A 23,991-nucleotide genomic window follows, 5' to 3' on the forward strand; every position below is an offset into this window, starting at 1 on the left:
GAAATTACAGAGCTTTGTTGCATGGCCAGCCTGGAGAGTAACTGAAACGATTTCCAGCTTTGGAGTCTGCCAGGGCATGGTGGATGGCTCAGGGTGCCGTCTACGCACCAATGGGGAGACACGAAAATGCCTACAGGGTCTTTTGATCCACTTTCTGGCTCATCCTCCACTCCAGCCTCAATATAAAGAGAGCAAATCAGAGCCTTTGAGTCGGTTGGTCTCTTTCGTCCTTCGTCCAGAGCCTTTACCGAGCCGAGCGTCATCGGAGCTGAGAAGACAATGCAATTGAGTGAAGCGAGTAGCATTGCGGGTTGTTGCGAGGTCATCACCGGGTCATCGACGCTCGGCGTCCCACAGCCATCTTCGTTAACCATACACATACAGATTTTCTTACCTGTGCCCCGTTAAGCTATCTCTCATGCATCTTCTCTCACATCTGATTATCTCATCCACTGTGGACGCACGAACTAAAAGAGCAACAATTACTGATTCGCACCTGTCACACTTCTTCTTGCATCATGCTGCATCACATTTTTGCACCTCCCACTCATGCACCGTAGTCACCCCAGTTTTCTTCCCTCCTCCCCCTCCGAAGCGATTGGGTTGCGTAGATCCCGCGACAGCGCCAGGTAAGACGAGGTTGCCTACACTTCAACTACTTCTATCTTTCTGAACTCTCCAGCTTCCTTGGGAGTGTGTCTGTATGATGGTGCATGTTATGTTAGCATAATTAAAAATTGCAGAAATTTATCTCAGGTGAACTCTGCTTTGTGTCTTCTGTCTTTGTAAATAATAATTGCATTTCTTTTGCTGCACACACGAATCCATTTACTTTCCCTGCTGTACATAATTGCGAATCAATCCTACTATTGTGCCATATAACATTCCTCGCCGTTGCTTAAAATAAATTGCTTGTCATAAATGTACCTAGCTCGTTTCGTCTTTTCCTCCTTCATTGGTCCAGCATGGTGTGCACGTTAGCTTTGCCAGGAAGTTCTACCCCAATAATTTGCTTTTATTAGCCGGTGCGTACTTGGCAGCTCTGCTCGGCTGCACCTGATATGGCTATCACGTGAGATTGTGTGACCCTGCAGGATTGGCCGTATCAACAGGTGCTCGTGGTTGCCCACAAACCTGCCGGTGCTTGGAATTATCTGTGCCCAGCGTCCTCAGGACCAGTTGTTCGGGAGAAACCTGAGTGCTTCCCCTCGTTGCGAGCCTCAAACCCCGAGTCTGCAACAATGTCTATTACAATTAAGGATCACATGAGACGATGGACAAACATATGTAGTGTATGGGACGTGACCCCGGACTGGTTCACGTGGGAGTATGAAGCTGAGCAAGTTTGCTCGATCAACTTAAACTTTTGCGAGTGAACTTATGAATTGGCAAGTAGCAATTTGTCCCAATCACAGACACCGTCTGTAACTTTAAATCGATATGATTAACTTTGTATAACAGAGTCATCGCCTTGACTCTTCTCCCAATGTTGCTTTTCATAGTGTCAATTCGGCACTTTTGAAATGATGTAATCCGCCTTGAAATGCACAGAAGTCCCAGGAAACTGGCGTGTTTTGGGTGTAATAAAATGTATTATGTGTCTGGGATAAGGATTGTTACTTGGAATGGCTCACCAAGCTTCTGAAAGAAGCAAAAAATACTTGGAAAAGTACCTTAGAGAAAGGACTATGCCTCTGCACAACGAAAGAGTTGGAGAACTTTCTCAGATCACCGAACAGGCAGCTGCTCATACTGCAAACTCACGATAAGGTGGGTCGGCGCAAGGTCCGGGTGACGGACATGTGCTACACAAACCGCCGACAGATCCAGAATGCGACAGACAGTCCATGAATGGACTGTGTATCTGGATTAGGTTATTCTGGACACTGATGAGAACGACATATCTGGGGCTTGTGAATGCACAGGGTTAGTTAAAAATGATGATATTTACTGTTACTCATGTGGGGAGGATAGCTGTGGGAGCTGTGATGACCGTTATTAATATATTGTTTGCTTGGCTCTGGGGCCACAAGAGAAATGAGAAAGCATCTCAAAATACAAAGCCCATCTGCATCCGCTTTGTACTCAACTAATGACAGTTGAAAAGAAATTGTACATTTCATTCATTGTGTTTTCCATAATTTCATGATAAAGGTTTATTGACGATTTTGATGACGAAAGCTCAATTGGTAAAAATATTATGGCTGATCTCAATGGTAAACAAGGGTTTTGATTAAAATATTTATGGCTGGTCTACCACTTCACTGATGATGTCATCCTCACAATACTTTATTCCCCACTGGGAGTAGAATGAGGTGGACCAAGTTTCACATTTTTCCGATCAGGGGTTTCAGAGATATAATGTTGTTTGTTTTTTGCATTTAATCCAAGACGGCTGCCATATCACGTGACCTATGATGCTATAATTATAATTAAATATTCTCCAAGGGTTTGGGGGTGGGTCGCTCTTACATTTAAAATGTTGTCAATCGGACAAGTGGTTGCTGAGAAAAAAAAATGTTAAAAATAATAAGATTATCTTTTTACAAAGGATCGAAGAATAATCATAATAATAATTAATGAAAATTACTTTTACAAAATTTTTTAATTAGTCTTCTCCATATTCTCATGAGAAAGCTTTGTTGCAAAATTTGATGACTAAAGCTCAAATGGTAAAAAAAAGTTACGGCCCGGACAGACATTACATGGAGGACATTCCAAGCAAACTCCAGAAATATTCCACATTCTAATGTGAACAAGTTCCCCTTGAACTGCCTGGATGAACCGCATTATCTGCTCGTATATCGATATAACGACAACATGGAATTTAATTCACAATCTTGTGAGATCCTGTCATCTCGTGATATGTGATGGAGGGACAGACAGACAAGTGTATTGTAATATAGATGTAATTTTTTGTGCTCCTTCCCTGTCCGTGGTGCTTTATTCTAAAGGGTTCCTCCGGTCGTGAAGTGACAACTGCCACATTTAATGCTCCAGTGTCTGCTTCTTCACTCACCGAAAGATGATCTTTTAAAATAGGAACTAACGTGATTAAACGGACGCAATTTTCTATTCCAAATAAATCGATCATTCGCTTTCCAACCAAGTACGTTGATTACTAATTTTAATTTCTCAGGATAAAACTGCAAATGGATGAAGAGAAAGAAGCATCAAACTCTCATTTGATAAAGTTACAATGTGATGTCTTAAACGTTGATTGGTTGAGAGAAAGAAAGGACGGGACAAGCCGGTAGGCGACATGCGTGGTCGCGACATAATTGCATACTCGTCATTGTTTTTGACGGATCGGGCTGAAATTATTTGACAAAGAGGTTGATTATTATAGTGCGCATAAAAAGCCTGGAAGCCCATTTTTGATTTTCAAAAAAAAATTGATTTTTTAGGATTTTTCAAAATTTCAAAGTCCCATTGCTCGGCAACGGTGGTGTCCATAGCAACGGTGCTCAAAAGCATAGAACTAGATCCTGGTATGAACCTACCTGTGAAGTTTCATCAAAATCGGTTGACTCCTCTGGCCTCCAGAGCTGTCCATTACATACAAACAAACAAAAAAATGACGGTAAATAGACACTCGATTTTTGAACGACTACCATTTGAAAAATAAAACCTAAATCAAAAATCGGCTCGAGTAAAATTTTCTAAATATCTTGAAGTGTTTAATTCCAAAGTCTCGGTTCTCCACATTCAAAACTGTCGGACAAGTATTGAAAATACCGTACGCGGTTTTTTGGCCGCTGCATAGCAATGGGTGGTTGCTTAGCAACGAAACTCAAACGAGCACATTCCCAGCCCATATGGCACCTGTTCGCCAAGTTTCATCGAAATCGGTTTGCTGGTTTGTGCTGTGGAGCCTCACGTTACAGACAGACAGACAGACAGACAGACAGACAGACAGACAGACAGACAGACAGACAGACAGACAGACACACACACACACACACACACACACACACACACACACACGGAAAATCCGACAATAAGGGAAGTCTAGCGACCACCCAATTATCAGATTGGTGGAACCACAAGGCGTCATGAATAATTTAATGATTACATGGAGATGAATCACCAAAGTACCGGCAGAAACATCATGCTAATTGGCTGGAAGGGTGGGGGGGAGGTGGTTTTTATCTATCATTTATAGATATGCATTTGTAGATCAATTTATTTCTGCATGACATGTCGTCTACAATTGTACACACTCATTACTCTGCGCATGCGAAGCGGGAAGCAGGGTTAAGCGATCGGTAGCGTACGTACATACGTCATACGTCCCACATTGTACGTGTCTGCATGTTGTTAAGATCGAAAACCGTTTGGTGGAGGAAATTGAAACTTTACCACATATTACATGACCATGTGATATCGTGGTCACTCTTTTGAGGTCAACATAGGCCAATTTTTTTTAATCCTAAATTTTCAGCCGATTCACGAGAAATTTGATCAGGATTTTCATATCAGCTTACTGAATTCAACATCCAACTATTTTTAAGGTCAACATATAGGCCAAAAGGTCAACATAGGCCGAAATTTCAAAAATTGTCACTTTTCATCCGATTGACTTGAAGTTTGAAGAGGATTCTTGAGGAAAATGCCAGGGACATAGAAAAGGCCCCTTCATATGGTATTACCATGTTGTAAACCATAGAAAAGAAGGGACATTCCATAGCTTGTGGAAAATGCCAGATGATATAAAATATGGCACCTTCAAAATATCTCGTGTGCTCTCTGGAGGAACCAAGTAATGCTCCAGAAAAGTTAATGTCCTCGTCATATACGTTATATACAAATACGTTAAAACCCGTCAGAACGTAAAGTTTTTTGTGTACATTGAAAAATTGTCAAGTCAGGCCAGATTAGATCTGTGACTTGCTACAGGTAGCATGTAAACCTGTACTAACCTGTTTCATGGTCAGGTTGTCGGTGACGATACCATCCCCCCCACCAGGTTTCCTGGAGAGGAGGGTGTTTGGATATGGACACCCAGCAGGATTAAAAACAAAACCTGTCAAAGGGCAAAGGAGCTCCTGGTGAGCCAACGGCCATCCATATCTAGTGCCCAACTGTGTCTACAGACTTCCTCCTGCAGTTGGATTACTTATTATTAGGCGGTTGGTGGCAAGATTTGTTCTCCAGCCACCATAAAACCCTTCATTCTGCAAAACTTATGAAAAACGCAAAGAAATCTGAACACCCACTCCGTGGGAGTACCTCCTGTGCAGCTTCCCTCCACAGGGCAGCTCACCGGATGATGGGATTGGGGCAAAGCCTTCGGGACCCCGATTTTTTGATGAAAGGAGGAAAACCACAGGGTAACCTTCCTGGGTCAGATTGAGGTCGTGTGTGTCAGAGTGGTGCTGAGGTGTCGTCCACCAGACGGCGGTCTCCTTGGGTTAACCTGAGGCGGTCCCTTTGGGTGGTTGCCTGGAATGTCCTATCCCTAAGAGAGGATGATCACCTGTCTCTGTTATCATCTGAGTTCAAGTGTTTGGACATCGGGATTGCAGCACTCTCTGAGGTTCGGAGACCGGATTGCGGCGAGATCATGGCGGGTGGTTACACCTACTATTGGTCTGGTCGTGTTGATGGTTACCATGCCCAAGGAGTTGCTGTAGCTGTGTCTAATAAACTGAATCCATTGATAATTGAGGTAACACCGGCCAACGAGCGTATTATGAGACTAAGGATTCGTCACTCCTTGGGTGTCATTTCCCTGGTCTCTGCAGATGCTCCGACTGAGGCGAGTGATCTCACTGAAGGACGCATTCTGTGCTACGCACGCACTGATCAACCACGTCTGTGGTTGATCAGTGCCCCAAGAGAGATACTCTTCTTGTCTTGGGGGATTTCACTGCATTGATTGGAACCGATAGGGATGGTTATGAGACGTGTGTTGGTCCCCATGGGTCTGGCTCTATGAACCGGAATAGCACGAACTTCCTTGACTTTGCAAGAAGTCATGGACTTAGGGTGGCTGATTCATGGTTTCAGCGCCCACAAGCTCATCGCTGCACTTTGTATTCCAACACTGGCGGTGTGGCAAAGGAGATTGACTATGTGCTCATTGGTGGTCACTGGAGGATGATCCAGCACTGCAGGGTCTAGTGGATTGCTGAGTTCCTCAATACTGACCCCAGACTTGTTGTAGCAACTCTGAAGTTGCAGCTTAAATCTGGGAGAAAGGTACCATCCAAGCCTTGGCTGGATGTTGGCAAGCTCAAGGATGAGAGAGTAGCTGAGGAGTTTGCAAACAGGCTGAGTGGAGATTTGGGGGGTCTGTGTGCTTTGGGGAATCTTGAAGAGTTGTGGAGTGCCTTCAAGACCACCGTCCTTGATGTTGCCGGTGGATGTCTTGGAACTCCCCACAGGGAGAAGAAGAATTTTGTCTTTCAATGGACAATAGATACCATTGACCAGAGATGCAGGGCCAGGCTTAATGGCAGAGCTGAACTGTTGAGGGAGTTGAGGCGTAAAACTGTACGTGTGCTGAGGGTGGAGAAGGAGGCCTATGTGCGAGGAATCTGTGAGGGGGTAGAGCATCACCTGTGGTCAAGTGATTCTCGTCCTGCTTACAAGAGAATTTTCACATTGCCTCCCTCCAAGCCCGTCCCTCGGTGTACTGCAGTAAGAGCAGAGGGTGGTAGGCTCTTGAGAGAGGAGTCCAAAGTGAAGGCACACTGGGCTGGTAACTTTGAGTGGCCATACCAGGCTGATCCATCAGCTGTCGAGTTGGACGTCAGGGGTGTTACTACCCCGAGTGCTGACCCTCCAATCAACTGTGATCCGCCTTCATTTGTGGAAACACAGGCTGCAGTGAACCGCTTGAAATGGGGTAAAGCTCCTGGGATCTGTGGCAAACATGCTGAACTTCTCAAGGCTGGTGGAAATGCTGTTCTCATGTCGTTGCATGCAATTCTGTGCTCTGCTTGGAACAAAGGCATCATCCCAACTGACTGGAAGAGGGGATGTCCCTCTCTGGACTTGTTGTCCCTCTCTGGAAAGGGAAGAGTGATCGCCAAGACTGCAACAACTACCGAGGGGTGACGCTCCTCTCAGTGCTGGGCAAAGTCTTTGCTCGGATAATTCTTGATAGGGTTCGCCACCATCTTCTTGAACATCAGCGTCCACAGCAGTTCGGCTTTACACCAAAGAGGTCAACGATTGACCCTTGCCATTCGGGTCCTCATCGAACGCAGATGAGAGTTTCGCCAAGGGCTGCTTGCAGCCTATGTTGATCTCTGTAAAGTGTTTGATTTAGTGAATCGGGACGTCGTCTGGAGGATTCTTGGTCTTCGTGGGGTGCCACGAAAACTGATCAATGTGATGTCTGAACTCTACTCTGGTACTGAGAGTGCTGTGAAGTGTGGTGGTACTATTTGCGACTTATTTCCAGTTGTTACTGGAGTTCGTCAGGGGTGTGTCCTGGCCCCCACACTTTTCACCGCTTGTATGAACTGGATTTTAGGGAGGATGTCGGAGAGATCAAGCTGTGGTGCATTGTTTGGGAATATCAAGTTCTCTGACCTTGATTTTGCAGATGATGCAATCATCTTTGCAGAGACTCTGGATATCCTTTTGAGGGACCTTGAGGTTCTGAATGAGGCATCGGGGCCGCTGGGATTACGTTTTTCCTGGGTCAAAACTAAGATGCAGGCTGTCAATGACATCTTTGATGCTGCTATCTTGTCTCTACCTGTTGATGGTGAGGATGTTAAGGTCACAGAGAGATTCACTTACCTTGGCAGTGATATTCGCGTCTCTACTGGCTATGAGCCAGAGGTCAATAGACGTCTGCGTCAGGCCTGGCGAGTCATGGATTCACTGGATCACGGGGTGTTGCGCTGTTAGTACCTGTGCAAGATGACAGAAGTCAGAGTCTTCAGGTCTTGGGGCTTCCAGACTTGGACTCTGAGCAGAGAACTGAGATGGAGACTTAATTCCTTTGGTACCAGGTGTCTTTCGGGAATCCTTGGCTATTGCTGGTCAGACTTTGTGTCCACCAAGTGGTTGCTGAGAGAGACTCAAATGAGATTTGTTACCTGCATCTTCCGTGAGCACAAATGTGGCTCATTTTCCTGATGCTGATCCTGCTCACCACGTGCCTCGTGGTTGCAGCAGGTTGATCGGCATCTTAAGGAGATGGGGACGGGCCAAACGGAGGTCCCTGGAGTACCGGCGGAAATTGGACGCAGTGACGCGCTGCTCCGGAGCATGCTCCCATACCTGACGACATTGAAAACGAAAACACATAATATAAGATAATGTGCATGTTTGTGATTAATTTGTGTTAAAATAATTGGCGCCCCTTTTATGAATTTTTCGAGAGAATGACTTTGTTCCTCTGAAGAACACAGGGGTAGTGCAGCATGCAAACGAGACTTTTTTTGAATGTGCCTTATTTTCTATCGACTGGCATTTTCCACAAGCCATGCAATGTCCATCTTTTCTATCATTTGCCGCATGACTCTTACCATATAAACTGGCCTTTTCTATGCCAATGGCATTTTTCTCAAGAATCTCTATAATATCTCTTGTCGTGTTGACAATGATAGAGACAGCCAATGAGCCGAGTGCGGTTATCACTTCATTTGGCAGGACTAGTGCTCTGCAGCATTGAGTATGGATTGATCTGTTAGCTCCAACTCCAGAGAGTTGTCGTACAAACGGGTTAGGTCTGTTCCCTGTCCTGTTCAGTCTCCACTCGAGGTGCAATGCACATCTCAAGCGGAAAGAAATCTGCAACACCAAGCACAGGTGTGAAAAAGCAATGTAGGTAAACAATCCTTAACCTTACAATAAGCAGATGTCAGGTTTCTACAACTTTAATATCGACTCCTTGAAACACATGCACGCACGCACGATACGATAAAAGTTAAATAGATGACTGAATACAATTTGTACACAATCATGAACACAATAAGCCAGAAAAGGTATCTCTCAGTCACCTTGCAAAAAACTTCCAAAAACAGATGTGAAGAGAAGATGTCATGCACCAAACCGAAACGACAACAAACACAGCCCCAACGATTTCAAAATTGACAAAAGAAAAATACAACATGAAATACCAACAGATATATCGTGACAACTGGGAGAAAGACAAAAGAGCAGGGAAATTTAAAAAAAAAAAAGAGTTGGACAGATTGGGGATAGACAAAGAAGGGTCACTGGAACGGCTAAGAAGAGGTTAGCTCAATTGGTACGGAGAACGAATCACTATAAATGCCCAAGACCAAGGACACGACACAAATGGCTTTAAAAACATGGCAGGACTGAGTCAATCGGACAAGTGTATATTCTGTAAGGTAGAAACAGAAAGCACGAGTAACCTCCTATGGGGATATAAAAAAACTCAAGTCAGAGCAGCTGTACACACTAAGGCACAACTAGGTATGTCGAGTGATCCACTGGAACATCTGTACAAATTTCAATTTCCCAGTTCCACAAAACTCATGGAAACGTAAACGCAAATCAACAACTGAGAACATGGAAATATTGCTCAGGTACGACCAGATGATCCCATCGAGCGTGAACAGAGAAAACAAAGCACTGCGACCAAACGTGGTACTCAGATACAAAAAGGAAAAGAAGGCATTACCAATTGAAGTTTCAGTACTCAGTGATTTGGTCGAAATAATGCAGAAATCAAGAAAATGACCAAATATCAAGACCTCGAGAATGTAGTGAAAAGATCCTGGAAGCTGAAGTGTGTGTGTGTGTGTGTGTGTGTGTGTGTGTGTGTGTGTGTGTGTGTGTGTGTGTGTGTGTGTGTGTGTGTGTGTGTGTGTGTGTGTGTGTGTGTGTGTGTGTGTGTGTGTACGTACAATGAATGCTGGAAGATGGGAAACTGCTTCAGGTCCATTTGAGGGTCGAAGATTCGCTTTGTGATGCAACGCCTGGCCCGCGCAGCACCAATCCAGCAGTTTATAGTTGAGTTAGAAGGCGAATCCAGACTACACAGCTCAAAAGTATCTGCACCGCCTCCACACTATCCCGTCAGGAGTGGAGAGCTCATTGATGTATTATTGAGAAAATGTTCAATCTCTGTTGATCTTGCCATGGAGTATATCAATTATTGTGACGAGTCAGTCCCGGTTTGCAACACATTAAGTTCCTGACATCTCAGTTCTGTGCTTGGAAAAGTTTTCCTTGAATCAATATAACAACAACAACAACAACAACAAAATAATCCAGGACTGAATATTCTCCAGAGTGGAGGTATAATTGCAGGTAATGTGTGACTTCAGAAAAGGTTCCATGGTGGAGTCTTCGTAACTTGCCTCTCATCTTTACAATAAATATTTCTTGCAATGTATGCAATCACCAAATCAGTTCATTTATGAAGTTGAATGCGTTCACAGGACAGTTTTGGCAAACAATAAATATCAACATTGACCCCAATGGCATGCTGTGGGTGGCAGAATCGATACAAGGTGACCTGCTTGGCTAGTTCTACACGTCACGACAAACAGGTGGCAAAAGGAGCAGCTGTGATGTAAACGGACAAAGGTCGAACCTGATCTGGTGTGGAAGTAATTGTAGCAGGTGGAATGGAACGAGTCTCTCTTGGCATGATAAGTCACCTTTGCTGTCATTGAGGGGTCGTGAGACTGTGCGAGGACAAGCCATCCTCGACCAGAGAACACGGCGGTGGAGATTTTCAAGTAGATCCAGGAGTGGAGTTGGACAACTTCACTGCCTTTGTCCCTGGAACTCAAAAGCTCATGGAAAGAGATTAGGTGCCAAGTATTTCCAAAAGTAAACATTTTTTTTTTATCTTACCAATGTCATACTAAATGTTCCACCATCCTACATTTTCTCTTAAGACGTCATGAAATTCTCATGGAATCTCATAAGAATCGCAGAGATTGATGAATGTACGAAGACCCGACATCAATTTTTAGTAATCAATTACTAACAATATGGAGATAAGGTATTTACTTTTGTGACCGATGAGGTTTGGTTTTGGGGGGAGAATGCACAAAGTGCTATCAACGGATGCATGGAGGTAACGTGGGGTCCACAAGGTGTTGTTGGTAAATGTATCAATCACATGGCAATCGATTCTGGAATCGTACAAACCTATAGCGTGTGATCGGGTGCAGCAATCGACAGTTGATCAAAGATCGATCGATCCACCACGACCAAACGGATGACAAAATGCACATTCGAATTTTTAGATCCTCGTGGAGGATCTCGAAGTCTTACTCACGTTGTTGTTCTTGTGGACTTTTTTGTTTCACAGCCAACAGTTTTCATCGAAACTTCCTGAAACTTGGTGTATATATGTAGAAATACCCCGCGCAGACAGTAACCATCTCCGATTTTGAAAATTCCTCTGAGAAAAAAAGTTATGACGTCAAAATATCTCCGCTAATGGAAATCGCCGAAAAAATTATCTCCGAAACTAGGCAAGCTTTTTGAATTCTGTTTGGTGTAATCAAGCCGGACATTAGCACAGATAATAATAATTATCGCAAACCTGATACATCACAATGACGTCATATTCATTATTTATGACGTCATCATTAAGAGGACGAGGATCTTCGCTCATTTGAGCTTGCTTGAACCATTGTTTGGTTTTGGTAAAGTATTAATTTTACTGAAAATTATTATATTTACGAAGGGGGAGGGGGAATGGTGCAGGAGAGTGGGGTTAGTTCTGTGAAAGGAACAGGGGAGAGGTGATGTTGCAGGATGTAAGTTGGATTTCATCATCCTGTTATTGTCTTGCCATAGAAAATATATGCCTGGTGTCTATATGCGTGGTGTCTATATGCGTGGTGTCTATATGTGTGGTGTCTATATGCGTGGTGTCTATATGCGTGGTGTCTATATGTGTGGTGTCTATATGCGTGGTGTCTATATGCGTGGTGTCTATATGTGTGGTGTCTATATGCGTGGTGTCTATATGTGTGGTGTCTATATGCGTGGTGTCTATATGCGTGGTGTCTATATGCGTGGTGTCTATATGCGTGGTGTCTATATGCGTGGTGTCTATATGCGTGGTGTCTATATGCGTGGTGTCTATATGTGTGGTGTCTATATGCGTGGTGTCTATATGCGTGGTGTCTATATGCGTGGTGTCTATATGCGTGGTGTCTATATGTGTGGTGTCTATATGCGTGGTGTCTATATGCGTGGTGTCTATATGTGTGGTGTCTATATGCGTGGTGTCTATATGTGTGGTGTCTATATGCGTGGTGTCTATATGCGTGGTGTCTATATGCGTGGTGTCTATATGCGTGGTGTCTATATGCGTGGTGTCTATATGCGTGGTGTCTATATGTGTGGTGTCTATATGTGTGGTGTCTATATGCGTGGTGTCTATATGCGTGGTGTCTATATGCGTGGTGTCTATATGCGTGGTGTCTATATGTGTGGTGTCTATATGTGTGGTGTCTATATGCGTGGTGTCTATATGCGTGGTGTCTATATGCGTGGTGTCTATATGCGTGGTGTCTATATGCGTGGTGTCTATATGTGTGGTGTCTATATGTGTGGTGTCTATATGTGTGGTGTCTATATGTGTGGTGTCTATATGTGTGGTGTCTATATGTGTGGTGTCTATATGTGTGGTGTCTATATGCGTGGTGTCTATATGCGTGGTGTCTATATGCGTGGTGTCTATATGCGTGGTGTCTATATGTGTGGTGTCTATATGTGTGGTGTCTATATGCGTGGTGTCTATATGCGTGGTGTCTATATGCGTGGTGTCTATATGTGTGGTGTCTATATGTGTGGTGTCTATATGTGTGGTGTCTATATGTGTGGTGTCTATATGTGTGGTGTCTATACGTGTGGTGTCTATATGCGTGGTGTCTATATGCGTGGTGTCTATATGGGGGTGTCTATATGTGTGGTGTCTATATGTGTGGTGTCTATATGTGTGGTGTCTATATGTGTGGTGTCTATATGTGTGGTGTCTATATGCCTGGTGTCTATATGTGTGGTGTCTATATGCGTGGTGTCTATATGCGTGGTGTCTATATGCGTGGTGTCTATATGTGTGGTGTCTATATGTGTGGTGTCTCTATGTGTGGTGTCTGTATGCCTGGTGTCTATATGCCTGGTGTCTATATGCGTGGTGTCAATATGCGTGGTGTCTATATGCGTGGTGTCTATATGCGTGGTGTCTATATGCGTGGTGTCTATATGTGTGGTGTCTATATGCGTGGTGTCTGTATGCCTGCTGTTGGCTTCATGGTTGGAGTGGTGGGCTTGGGATCCTAGGGTCCTGAGTTCAAATCCCGTTCATTTGTGGAATTAATACCAGGTGGGGTTGACTCGACCTGTCATCCTTCCAAGGTCGGCAAAATGAGTGCCAGCATGATGGTATCCTGTGTCGGAGTGGCGACCCGTCCAGAATTGTGCCCAATAGCCAAGGAGACTGTTTAAGCAGCACCAACGCTCTGCACAGAGTATGGTCCCAATGGATGGATAGAAAATTCTGCTATTGTCACTTATACATCTCAGAGGCCATTCATTAATGACAAACTAAAAAGGTACCCAGCCTTTCCTGCCAACGCCAGGTCCCTCCTCCAACTCCCTCTTCCCCTGCCTCCACAGAGGGATCACAGCTTTGCTTGCTGAAAGTAAATACTCTTTGTCTCTTTCTATCGAGTACAGCCTGTGGCTGCTGGTTGCATTATTGGTTGGGACGCGGCTATGCCGCTGATGCAGTGTCCCCCTTACCAGTACACTGGTGCTTATTTTGCCGACCTCGGAAGGATGACAGGCTGAGTCAACCTCCTGGTGTATATTAATTCAGCAGCCAACGGGGCTTGAACTCAGGACCCTCAGATCCCAAGCCGCCACCCTAACCACTAAGCCAACACCAGGCTTCAATACGCTTAGTTACAAGAGAAGAATCAGTAATTTCTTAAATTTTTCAGATTAGTTATTATTATTAAAAGTAATTAAATTAAAATTATTAAATTATTAAAATTATTAAAAATTATTTAAAAAATTAAGATAATTATTAAAAAAAAATTAAAATTTTCGACACTTAATTAGTCCACCAGTTTGGGTCCTCAAATCTGAAGACAGATTTTGATTATTCATTATTTTCAAAAGGGGTGTTTAAATTTACCCAAACATCCAGATTTCATTCATGCACTCCCTTGGAGTTCCCTTAGTATGCATGCAAAGTTTCAGGTGGTGAGGTTTCATGGTTTTGAAGTTATGGAGGAGACACACACACACACACACACACACACACACACACACACACACACACACACACACACACACACACACACACACACACACACACACACACACACACGCACACACATTTAGGGTTATGGACTAGAAAGTAGACAAATGTGATGATGATGGATATGTCTGTGTCCACTTTGGATGTCAACCCACTGTTATGTTTGATGAGAGGGTGTGTGTGTGTGTGTGTGTGTGTGTGTGTGTGTGTGTGTGTGTGTGTGTGTGTGTGTGTGTGTGTGTGTGTGTGTGTGTGTGCACGTGTGCGAGAACAAACCAGATGCTTGCAACTCGAGGTATTGTCAGCAAAATGATTTTCAAAGAGCACATGACCTGAGACATCTTCAGTCTAAAATTGAATCCGTTCATGTTTGAATTGCACTCCGTAAGTGTGTGAAGTGTGGTTGAAATCTCTTGAGTGTTTCATAAGTTTTTGCAGTAACACAGATTTTCAACAGAAATTGATCATGGACAGATGGAAAGACAGACGGACGAATGAACAACCCAAAAACTTAATGCTTCTGGCGCCTTCGGCATAAGAGAGATACACAAGGAACGTTGGTGTAGGAGGAGGCCAATTGGTCCATAATGTCTGCACTGCGTCAACCCCAGTGTAATCACCGATCCACATACAAGCCACTCACAAGTCCTGCCAACATTTAAAATTATCCACCCCCTCCACTACCACTACCTTTCCAGGGAGACCATTCCATGCATTAACCATTCTCTGACTGAAAGACCCCTGCCTTAAAGCTGTCCTAGTTTTCTTCTTCTTTCCTCCCTCAGTTGTTCGAAATTCAGAGGATGTTCACACCTCTGTTTACAAGGTCAACCAGTCAGAATCTCAGCAACGTATGAAGAGTTAGCAACAAGCTTGATTGCAGGATGCTTCAACCTATGTAGGAGGAAGCTCCAAACAACACTAGCTTGGAGAATGGGAATGCGTTCATGACCAGACTTGTAACCCACACCTGGTTCTCAATCCATCTGCTCAAGTTCCTGGCTTTGAGATATACCTTGATGCATCTGGAGTAAGCGGAATAATTTCCCACCTGATGTTGCCCACGATGCTGAGACAGATTACACTTGGAGTCTATGTGCCTGTGGTGTCGTTAAGGATCATGGCTCATATGTTAGCATGTCGTGACTCCCATGCTGGACTTCATGAATAGCCAAAAGCAGCGACATCAAGCACAAGAAGAAGCAATTGACTGGCTAAATGTCCAATAGTGACAGTCATAAACATTAAATTCTGATCTCTATTCCCTTTTATTTTGCCCTTTCTGGCCAATATTTGTTTTTAATCAATGATTGTCAAATTATTTTCATCTCACTGTTTTATGCATTTGCGATTATAATTAATTGGATGACTATTGTACTCTCTTGACATCGCTCGAGCTTTTGATACAGTCTGGCATCTTGTCTTGCTCTCCGAACTCTCTTCCCATGGCATCCAAGGCCAAATCCTCACATGGATCACTGACTTCCTCTACTTTCGTAGCCAACGTGTGGCTTTCAACGGAATCCTTTCATCTCCTCTCCCTGTCAAGGCTGGAGTGCCACCAAGGCAATGTTCTGGGCCCAGTCCTCTTCCTGATCTTCATCAATGATCTCTCTGACTCTCCGAAAAATCCCTTTTATTTACTTGCAGATAACTCCACCTTCTGCCATGACATTCCTCATCATTCAGACAGGTAGGCTACAGCCCCTTCCCTCTCTTCAGACCTTGAAATAAAATCACAAGCTGGTCAAACACTCGGACTAGGTCTTTCAATCATGACAAATCTCACTCGCACTCTCTCTCTCCGAAAGGACCATATGGCAAACCCACATATCTACTTTCTTGATAATCCTCTTAAGGCAGTTCAGCCACTCAGACTCTTGCGTCTCATTATCAGCCATGATCTTTTTTGGGCAAACCAAATTTCAAAGTTGGCCTCCAAAGACAGCCACCAACTGGGTACCCTGCATCGTACAAAGTCCTTCCTTGGCACACCTGAACTCCTATTCACCCACATGGCCTTCATCTGCGACTTGATAGAGTACTGCTCTACCTTCTGGGCTGGCTACCCTGCTTCACACCTCGGTCAGCTTGACACAGTGGAAACCAAAGCCTTTAAGATTATTGGATTCTCCGACGATGAAACTGAGTCCAATGGACCTATCACTTCGCCATCGCAGATAGGTTGGTGGTGTGTCTGTATTCTACCGCCTCCTTTCTGATCTTACACCTCTGCTCCTTCCGTGCTTTGTTCCTCACATTTTTCCTGCAGGGCACAGGTTGTCCACCAGGAACACCCTTCTTAGTCCATTTGCCGTTATTATGTGTTCCATCGTCAACCTTGTTGATGTGGAAAGTGTATGGTTTTATGATTGTTTTGGACTAACATGGGTCCATTAATAAAATTCAGGTTGGTTGCCGGGGTGGCCACCTTGGGAAACTCCTGTAATTTGCATAAATTCAAGATGACCGCTACAGGTCAGACGGTGGGGCTAAGTTTTTAATCGGTCAACATATAATCCTGTGAAATACCTCTTTTCCATATGATTTTGACGTGAGGAATTCAATTTTGGAGTTATTTTTTACGTTCAGGAATAAATAGAGGTTCACATGAAATGTCCATGACTATTTTCTGCTGAAAATTATGCAACAACAATGCAAAAGTGAAGTCATGAATGGTTCACAACAGTATGTTGATAATCAGAAAGCATACACATTGTCATGTCATCATATTGAACATCTTAGGAACAGAGGACATAGAGCTGAGTAGACAACTTACGTATTGTTCATTCCCATTCATTGTGCTCGTCCCCTTCCATATCCTTATCTCTTTCCAGTTCTGCTTCGACACTCCCTTCTTCCACTTCACTTTCACAGTCTTGTGTGGGTTGAAGCACTTGTCACTGCAACCACAAGTGCAGTATAGCGTGCAGGAGATCTTTGCATGGTGACAACTGCAACTTGCAGTACTGCAGGCCTTCCCCTCTGCTTTACATCCACACCGCACAACATCCATGAGGTCCAAAGGGGCTGGTGGAGTAGCACAAGTTGCTGGCACTGGGATTCCATCTCTGATGTCCCATCCATATTTTGTAATGTCAAGTTCAGGTGGGTCCTGCTGATCAGCTGATTTTGCAAGTACTGCCTGTAGATGTGCACGCAAAATATGTAGGAAGAGATTGATCTCAATTGGAGGTAATGCCATGAGCTTGAGGGGCTTGCCAGACTTCCTTGTGTACATATAGTACCTCATCTCACTCATCGTGGTACCTTCTGGCTGACTATACAGGGCACAGAAGAATGTCCGCCCTGCTTCCATGAGCTGTTCATGGCTTGCGTTCAGCTCGCCAAGTGCGGAGTACAAACCAGGGAAGTTGCCAGCTCTCAGTGTCTTCAGGGCTGACACTTTGCCCTTGCCGTATGGGTATGACGTGGTGTCTGAGCCAGTGATGTAGTGCATTCCCAAAAGCTGCAGACACTTGGGGCCAAGCTGGTCACAGGTGGTGTTGATATCCCAAATTGCTCCATCCCACCTTTCCATCTGCACTGTGGCCTGGATGTTGTGCTGGTAAACCCAGTAAACCATCAATACAAAAACATCAGTGTCATCAGAGAGGATACATATCACTCTTGCATTACATTCAGCAACCATGAGCAGGTGTGAGATCATTGTAATGTCTGCTTCATCATGGTTGAACGCACCATGGCTACGGCTCTCCACAGTAACTCCTTCACCAAAGTTATAGGTACTCAAAACCTTGGACAGCTGCAACTTGTTCTGATTGTTTTTCAGGATGGCGTCACGACAGGGCAAGGGTGTGTTTATTGTGAGGTCATAGTTGATGGAACCAATGCCAGCACGCCTCACTCGTTCATGGTCCTTTGCAGAAACATCATAATATTTGTCAAAGACCAAGATCTTCTGACCAGCAATGGTAGACAGACTTGTCTTGATGGACACAACTAAGACTGACACAGTTCCCCTGAAAGGCCAGACAGTATGATAGAGAAGTTGGCTCACGTCAACAATGGTAACATCTGGTAGCAGAGGCTGTTGTGCCTGAACACAGAGTTTGTGTGCCAGTGGTGCTTTGTTGCCTTTCCTTAAGCACCCATATTCATCAATCAGTGAGGGGGGTACTACGCAGAGCTCAAACTGGAAGATAGGTCCGAGCTCCATTTGCCTTTGCTGTCCAATAGTCAGTAGCCTGAGGAAGATGGTTTCTAGATCAAAGATCGTCTTGTCCCCAATTTTCACTCCTTTCTGTTAGTGCTCCATTGTCTTGATGGGGAATGAGATGGTTGCATGGAATCCACCTGGAAGGGATGCATGGAACTCTGCAACCATTTTCTGACCTAGAACCACGGAATCCTCAACATTCACTTCAGCTTCTCGGGGAGCAATTCGACCATTGGCAATGTTGTACAGATGTGGTGAGTGATTCTCAAGAGGATGAGACACATTCGACAATTCAAGTAAAATCCGGCGCCTATCATCTGCATCAAGTTCTCTCCTCTTCTTCCCCTCCTCCTTGTGACGTGGTCCGATTCTTGTGTCCCTTTCTCTCACTTGGTCTTCATTGTCCTTGTTTGAGGAGTCAGGGTAGATGTGCTCCATTGTATCTGAGATGTAGGCAGTGACAGGAAAGGAATCGATCCACTCTGCTACCATCTCTGGAGAAAGAGTCATACCCTTGAGGCCACCCTTGCCAATTCTAATCTCAGTTTGTTCACCGAACTGATCAGAGCTCACACCATTCCAAACGCCTTCCTGGTGACGACACACAAAAGCACCTGATATGAGCTCTGACTTGGCATCTGGTGGCAGCAGATAGCGCATCTCCAGAAGATGATGGGTGATGTAACGGGCATAGTGATGGTGACCAGCAACAAAGAAGTAGGGAAGCATGCATTCAAGTGTTAGCTGTTGCAGCAGGAAGTCTGCCTCCCTCTCACTACGCAGAAGTTGATGAACAAGCAGAGTAGGCTTGATGAAGTTATCAACCCAGTGCTTCCCAGTTGGGTGCTGTCTGCATGTCTCAAGGTAGCTGCACAACTCCTAGAATGTCTTGGGGCCGGTGGTGAGGAAGGAAATGAGAAGGGCAGTCAAAACCATCCGGAAGGCTCTCATTGATCGAACCCAGGACTTGCCACTCATGATTCCTGCCAGGCCCCCGAATGCTGAACTGATGAGAGTCTCAACACCAGACCCACGCACGAGTTTGCCAATGCAACCACAGAAGGACTGCACAGTGTTCATTATCCCAGGACTCAGAATCACATTTTTAAAGTGATCAACGTCATGCCACTTGATTTGGCAAGCCACCATGTAGAGCTGGAGATCCACAGAGATGTGGACATAAGTCATTCCCATATCAGTCAATGACTTCTGAAGATATTCCAGTGAAGTCACTACAGTGTCTGGATGAGAAGCTTTGGCAGCAATTCCGAACATGGAGGTACTTGCTGGCTTTTTTTCTGCATGACTGGTGAATGCTTCTTGGTTGTTGAACCCACCCCATTCCATGGCGTTCACCTGTGTGCTGACTGTGTTTAGCCACTTCATGTCCTTTTTCTGTGCAGCAGCTAAACTTGCTTGCCAGGCACACACTTCTTGGTAGGAGAATCCAGAGGTTGCATCCACAGCCGGGGGGTTCACTTTGGATGGCCCAGTGTAGTGCTGCAGAGGAAGGCTCCCTGATGAGCTGTTGCTTGTCCAAGACTGGGCAGCTTTCTTAGACAGTCGTGGGATAATAAGGTCGCTCTTCCCTGGGTGAGCATACCCATACTCAAGAATGCCTGCAGGATGGGGTTGCTGAAATTCATGTGAGAGGACATGAGTAGTGCGCCGACCATTAGGCGTGAACACTTGCAGATCAAGATTATCAAACCAGGCGAAAATCACGTCAACAGTTCTACTCAAACCCATGAATTGGTGGAGAAGCTGAGCATTGTCACCGAGAAAATGAGCAGCGGATTTCCTGAATCTCAGGACCTCATCATATGACGTTGTGAACCCATGTTCATGAAGGAGCTTTAGAAGATCAGAACTGCCATGGCGGTGCAGTAGTTTGACAGCCAGTCCTAATGTTGTCTGATTTCTGGTACCTGTCACATGACTTTGAATTGACTGGCTCAGGCTTAGAGATTTCTTGGTCATTTCACCACCAGACACCAAGTCTGAAATCAACCTCAGTAAAGTTGGGCTTGTTTCCTTGATTGTATTGGCTTGTGTAAATTCTGAGAGGTCATAATTGGCACTGTTGTACTTGACTGAGCGTGCCTCCTTCTTGTTCTGCCTTACCACAGAATCAATACTCCTCTCATCTGCATCATCCACTTTAACCATTTTCAGATGGTTAGCAATGGACTCACGGAAACCAACAATGGTAGCACATCCATCTACCCGAACTAACATAACGTCCTTACTCATGCAGTCTGTTAGTTTGCTAAACATATCACGTCGAGTGAGTTTGCCACCAAGATCACAGGAGAGGAAATGCAGTTCAACGCTATTCCACATCTTTGAGCTGTCACAATTCATGCGCTCTATGACGTTCTTTAGGGCACTTTCTTCTGCAACACCAGTTGGCAAATCAGCATATTTAGGGACTGTCATGAAACTGTTATAACAGCGTACATGGTATTTGCACTCAGCCGCAGGGAGATAAACCAAATATCCAATATGTAACTTGACCGTTCTGGCTACTTCATCATTACGTTGCTCAGCAGCATTAATGATGGCATCTTTCATGGTTGGGATGGGATTACCTTCCTTGTCAAAACGTTCTTTCGTCATGCACTGACGAACACGATCCCATCTTTCTGGATGTTTGTCATCACCAGGTAAACATTCTTTGCCACAAAAAAATGCAGTCGCGTTTGTAAACAAACGCACCACTGCCTGTTGCCTGTGTGCGAGATCTTGTTGTCACTGTAACACAATCATCTTCAGCTTTTCTTTTCTGTGATTTACGAAGTCTCTCAATTTTTTGTGTTGATGTGCAAGTACAGTAGCATCCTTTGTGACATTCTATGCGAACAGCATCACCACCACCATCAACAATGTCCTGTAGTTTTGCACGTAGCTATTCATCTCCACGGGCTTTGGCACAGGAGATCAATGTCTTGATCCCTTGATCAGCGAATTTCTTCAATTCCCCTCCACCATGACACACGGGAAGAATGCACCTTGAATCAGCCATCTCTGTAAAAACAAAACAACGAATTAGTAACTCGCATTAATGTCGTATGTGAGCGTCCAGTTGTCAGAATAGTGTCCTTGTCGTCATTCAAAATGTATCTCACACGGCAAACAATTGCCAGGAACTCGAACATTGACCTCAAATTTACTTCTAATCACAAAAATAAGGTTAAACATCGATTCCTCGTGCCAAAATTATATGGAAAAGATGTCTCGTGTGTAATTTTAAGTTCATCACCTAAAAAGTTATATTTTCAGCCCGGTCGATGACGGCCATCTTGTATTTGCGCAAAAATAACAGATTTCCCCATGGTTGCCATCCGGGCAACCAAGCTTAATTTTGTCTATGCATGCCTGTGAACAAGAAACCACCATAAAACCATACACTTTTGAGGACAACAAGGTTACTTCCCTGGCAAATGGACTATTCTGGTGAAACTACTAGCCCAGGAGCCCAGAAGGTTTATTCAAGTGAAAAGCGCCGGAACGTTTGACCTCATGGGCTGATGGGGTCATCCACCGACATCACAAAATAGCATTGCTGCCGGGTCTGACCCGTGGCTTTCCCCCCGAAATCACTCAATTAGTGATGCCATTCTTGCCATCTGGTATGTCTGTGTTTACATCGTGGTTATCCCAGGCTAATGCTGAAAAAGAAGAATAAATATCATCATCATCATCATCATCATCATCATCATCATCATCATCTACCATTTGTATTCTATCTACCATTAATATTCTAACTAATAATTAGTAATTATTAATATTGAATAAAAAGTCCTTGCCATTTCGTATAACCGTGTTAACATCGTAGTTATCCCAGGCTAATACTGAAAAATACAAAAAGGTAATAACAACATTTTCACCACAAACGTGTATTTGTATTATTATTGCTATTATTATTACTATTATTATTATTATTATTGTTACCTGTTCCCAATCCATCGCGCGGATGGAGACCGGCAGGAGTTTCCTGTTCCAAGTCAGAGCAGGTGTAGGCCATTTCAGTCTCGAGCCGCTTCACTTCACCGTCGCTGATACAATGACCAAAGCGGTTCAGGGTGGTCAACACTGTTTTCAATCCTGTCAGTGTTCCCAACCCGAGCCCAAGGGCTTGATGCTTCCAAGGCCAAACTCTTCCTCTGGTACAGTTGAACACAGCATCCGATGCACCAGCTGATGCTTTTCTCTCTATCACATCCCTATTGGAGATATTTACACCAAATTCTGATTGCAACCCAACGATGAGAGTACGGAAGAACAGGAGAGTCAGATCGGGGATACTTGGGGAATTTTCCTTCAGGGTGTGAACTGAAGTGGGTGATGGGGTCTTTGATTGGGGGATTGCAAGAATTTCTGTCCGCAATGCCATGGCAGCACACCTGATTTCTTCAATCTTTTCATTGGAATCAGTCAGCATAGGAAATGCCTCAGCAGACGTCAGTGATGAGTGAAATAGGTTTCCAGATTTGTTTGCTCATTTGTCAACGAGGATTTCCAGGAATCGTTCCTTTATCTTCGATATCAGACTTTGTGTGGTGTCCCTATTAATGTTATCCTGTGTTCCTCCAAGAGCAAGAAACTCTTCTTTGTACAAATTGAAAATTACTGACGCCAACATGGGAGTTTTGTTTTTGATGACTTCATTTTCGAGGAACATCGACAAGTTTTTGAAGGCTTTAACTTGCATCTTCCGATTCGACGTTTGCTCTTCATCCGTCACATCCAGTCTTACATAGTCACGATGACAAGTGTTATGGTATTTGGCTTCCTTTGCAATAAGATCTTCCCCGAGTCCAATGATCCAGGTATCACACTTTTTCTTCGCAGCAAGAAGGATTGCCTTGCTCCCGTCTGTGGTCAAGCATTGGCTGAGGGGTTCATTTTTCTGCAACTTCCTCTTCCTCTTCTGTCCACGAAAAAGACATTCCTGTCCAAGGACGCCTCTCGTGCTGGTAGAAGGATGATGGGAACTTGAACGAGTGGTCTTCCGAGGTGGTTCAGATGGTTCTGTGCTTGGGGGTGCTCCTCTCTTAACAACACAGAATCGACTGAGGCAAACTGAGTGGTAATATTTGCCTTCTGAGCCCTCAGCTGTTCTGATCTCTTCCGAGGTGTTCAAAAACTTGTCACTTTGAATTGCCTTTCGCCGTCTCGCAACATTTTTGGCTGTTTCCCAGTTGCTGGAATTGAAACACTTCAGGGCAAGTTTCTTTTCTCCTATTTCTTTGCAAATTATACAAACGGAGGCATCATTTGCCATGATCTGTAAATAACAAAAAGGGACAGAGACCAATGCATTATTTGCCACATTGAAACAAAAGGCAGAGATGGTACGACTCCAGTAGGCAACTTTCAGGGTGAACTCAACATTTTCAATCACTAGAGTTGGCATTGTAATATTTCACCATAAAAATCATGGGTATCGACACCTGATTTGCGATATTATCATGCAGTGTTTTTCAGATATTAATGAAAATGGGGTTTTTCCGCAATGGCGTTGCCAACTGACTGGGTGAACTAAACATTTACACGGTAAACTATACATTTT

At 44.3% G+C, this 23,991-nt stretch overlaps 1 protein-coding gene across 1 annotated transcript in view; it reads right to left on the bottom strand.

Annotated features, from left to right (window-relative positions):
• The window catches only part of LOC147022477 (uncharacterized), a 124,374-nt gene extending 112,588 nt beyond the window's left edge, over window positions 1-11,786 (bottom strand). The window contains exon 1 of the mRNA XM_085893385.1: window positions 10,535-11,786. Coding sequence (XP_085749511.1) covers window positions 10,535-10,784 — 250 coding nt within the window. The 5' untranslated portion in view covers window positions 10,785-11,786. The remainder of the gene's footprint in view (window positions 1-10,534) is intronic.
• Window positions 11,787-23,991: the final 12,205 nt, after the last annotated feature.

The sequence above is a fragment of the Eptatretus burgeri genome, chromosome 8, assembly GCF_056783735.1.
Source record: "Eptatretus burgeri isolate ZD-2024b chromosome 8, Ebu_testis_v1, whole genome shotgun sequence".
In the NCBI taxonomy this organism is placed as follows: domain Eukaryota; kingdom Metazoa; phylum Chordata; class Myxini; order Myxiniformes; family Myxinidae; genus Eptatretus; species Eptatretus burgeri.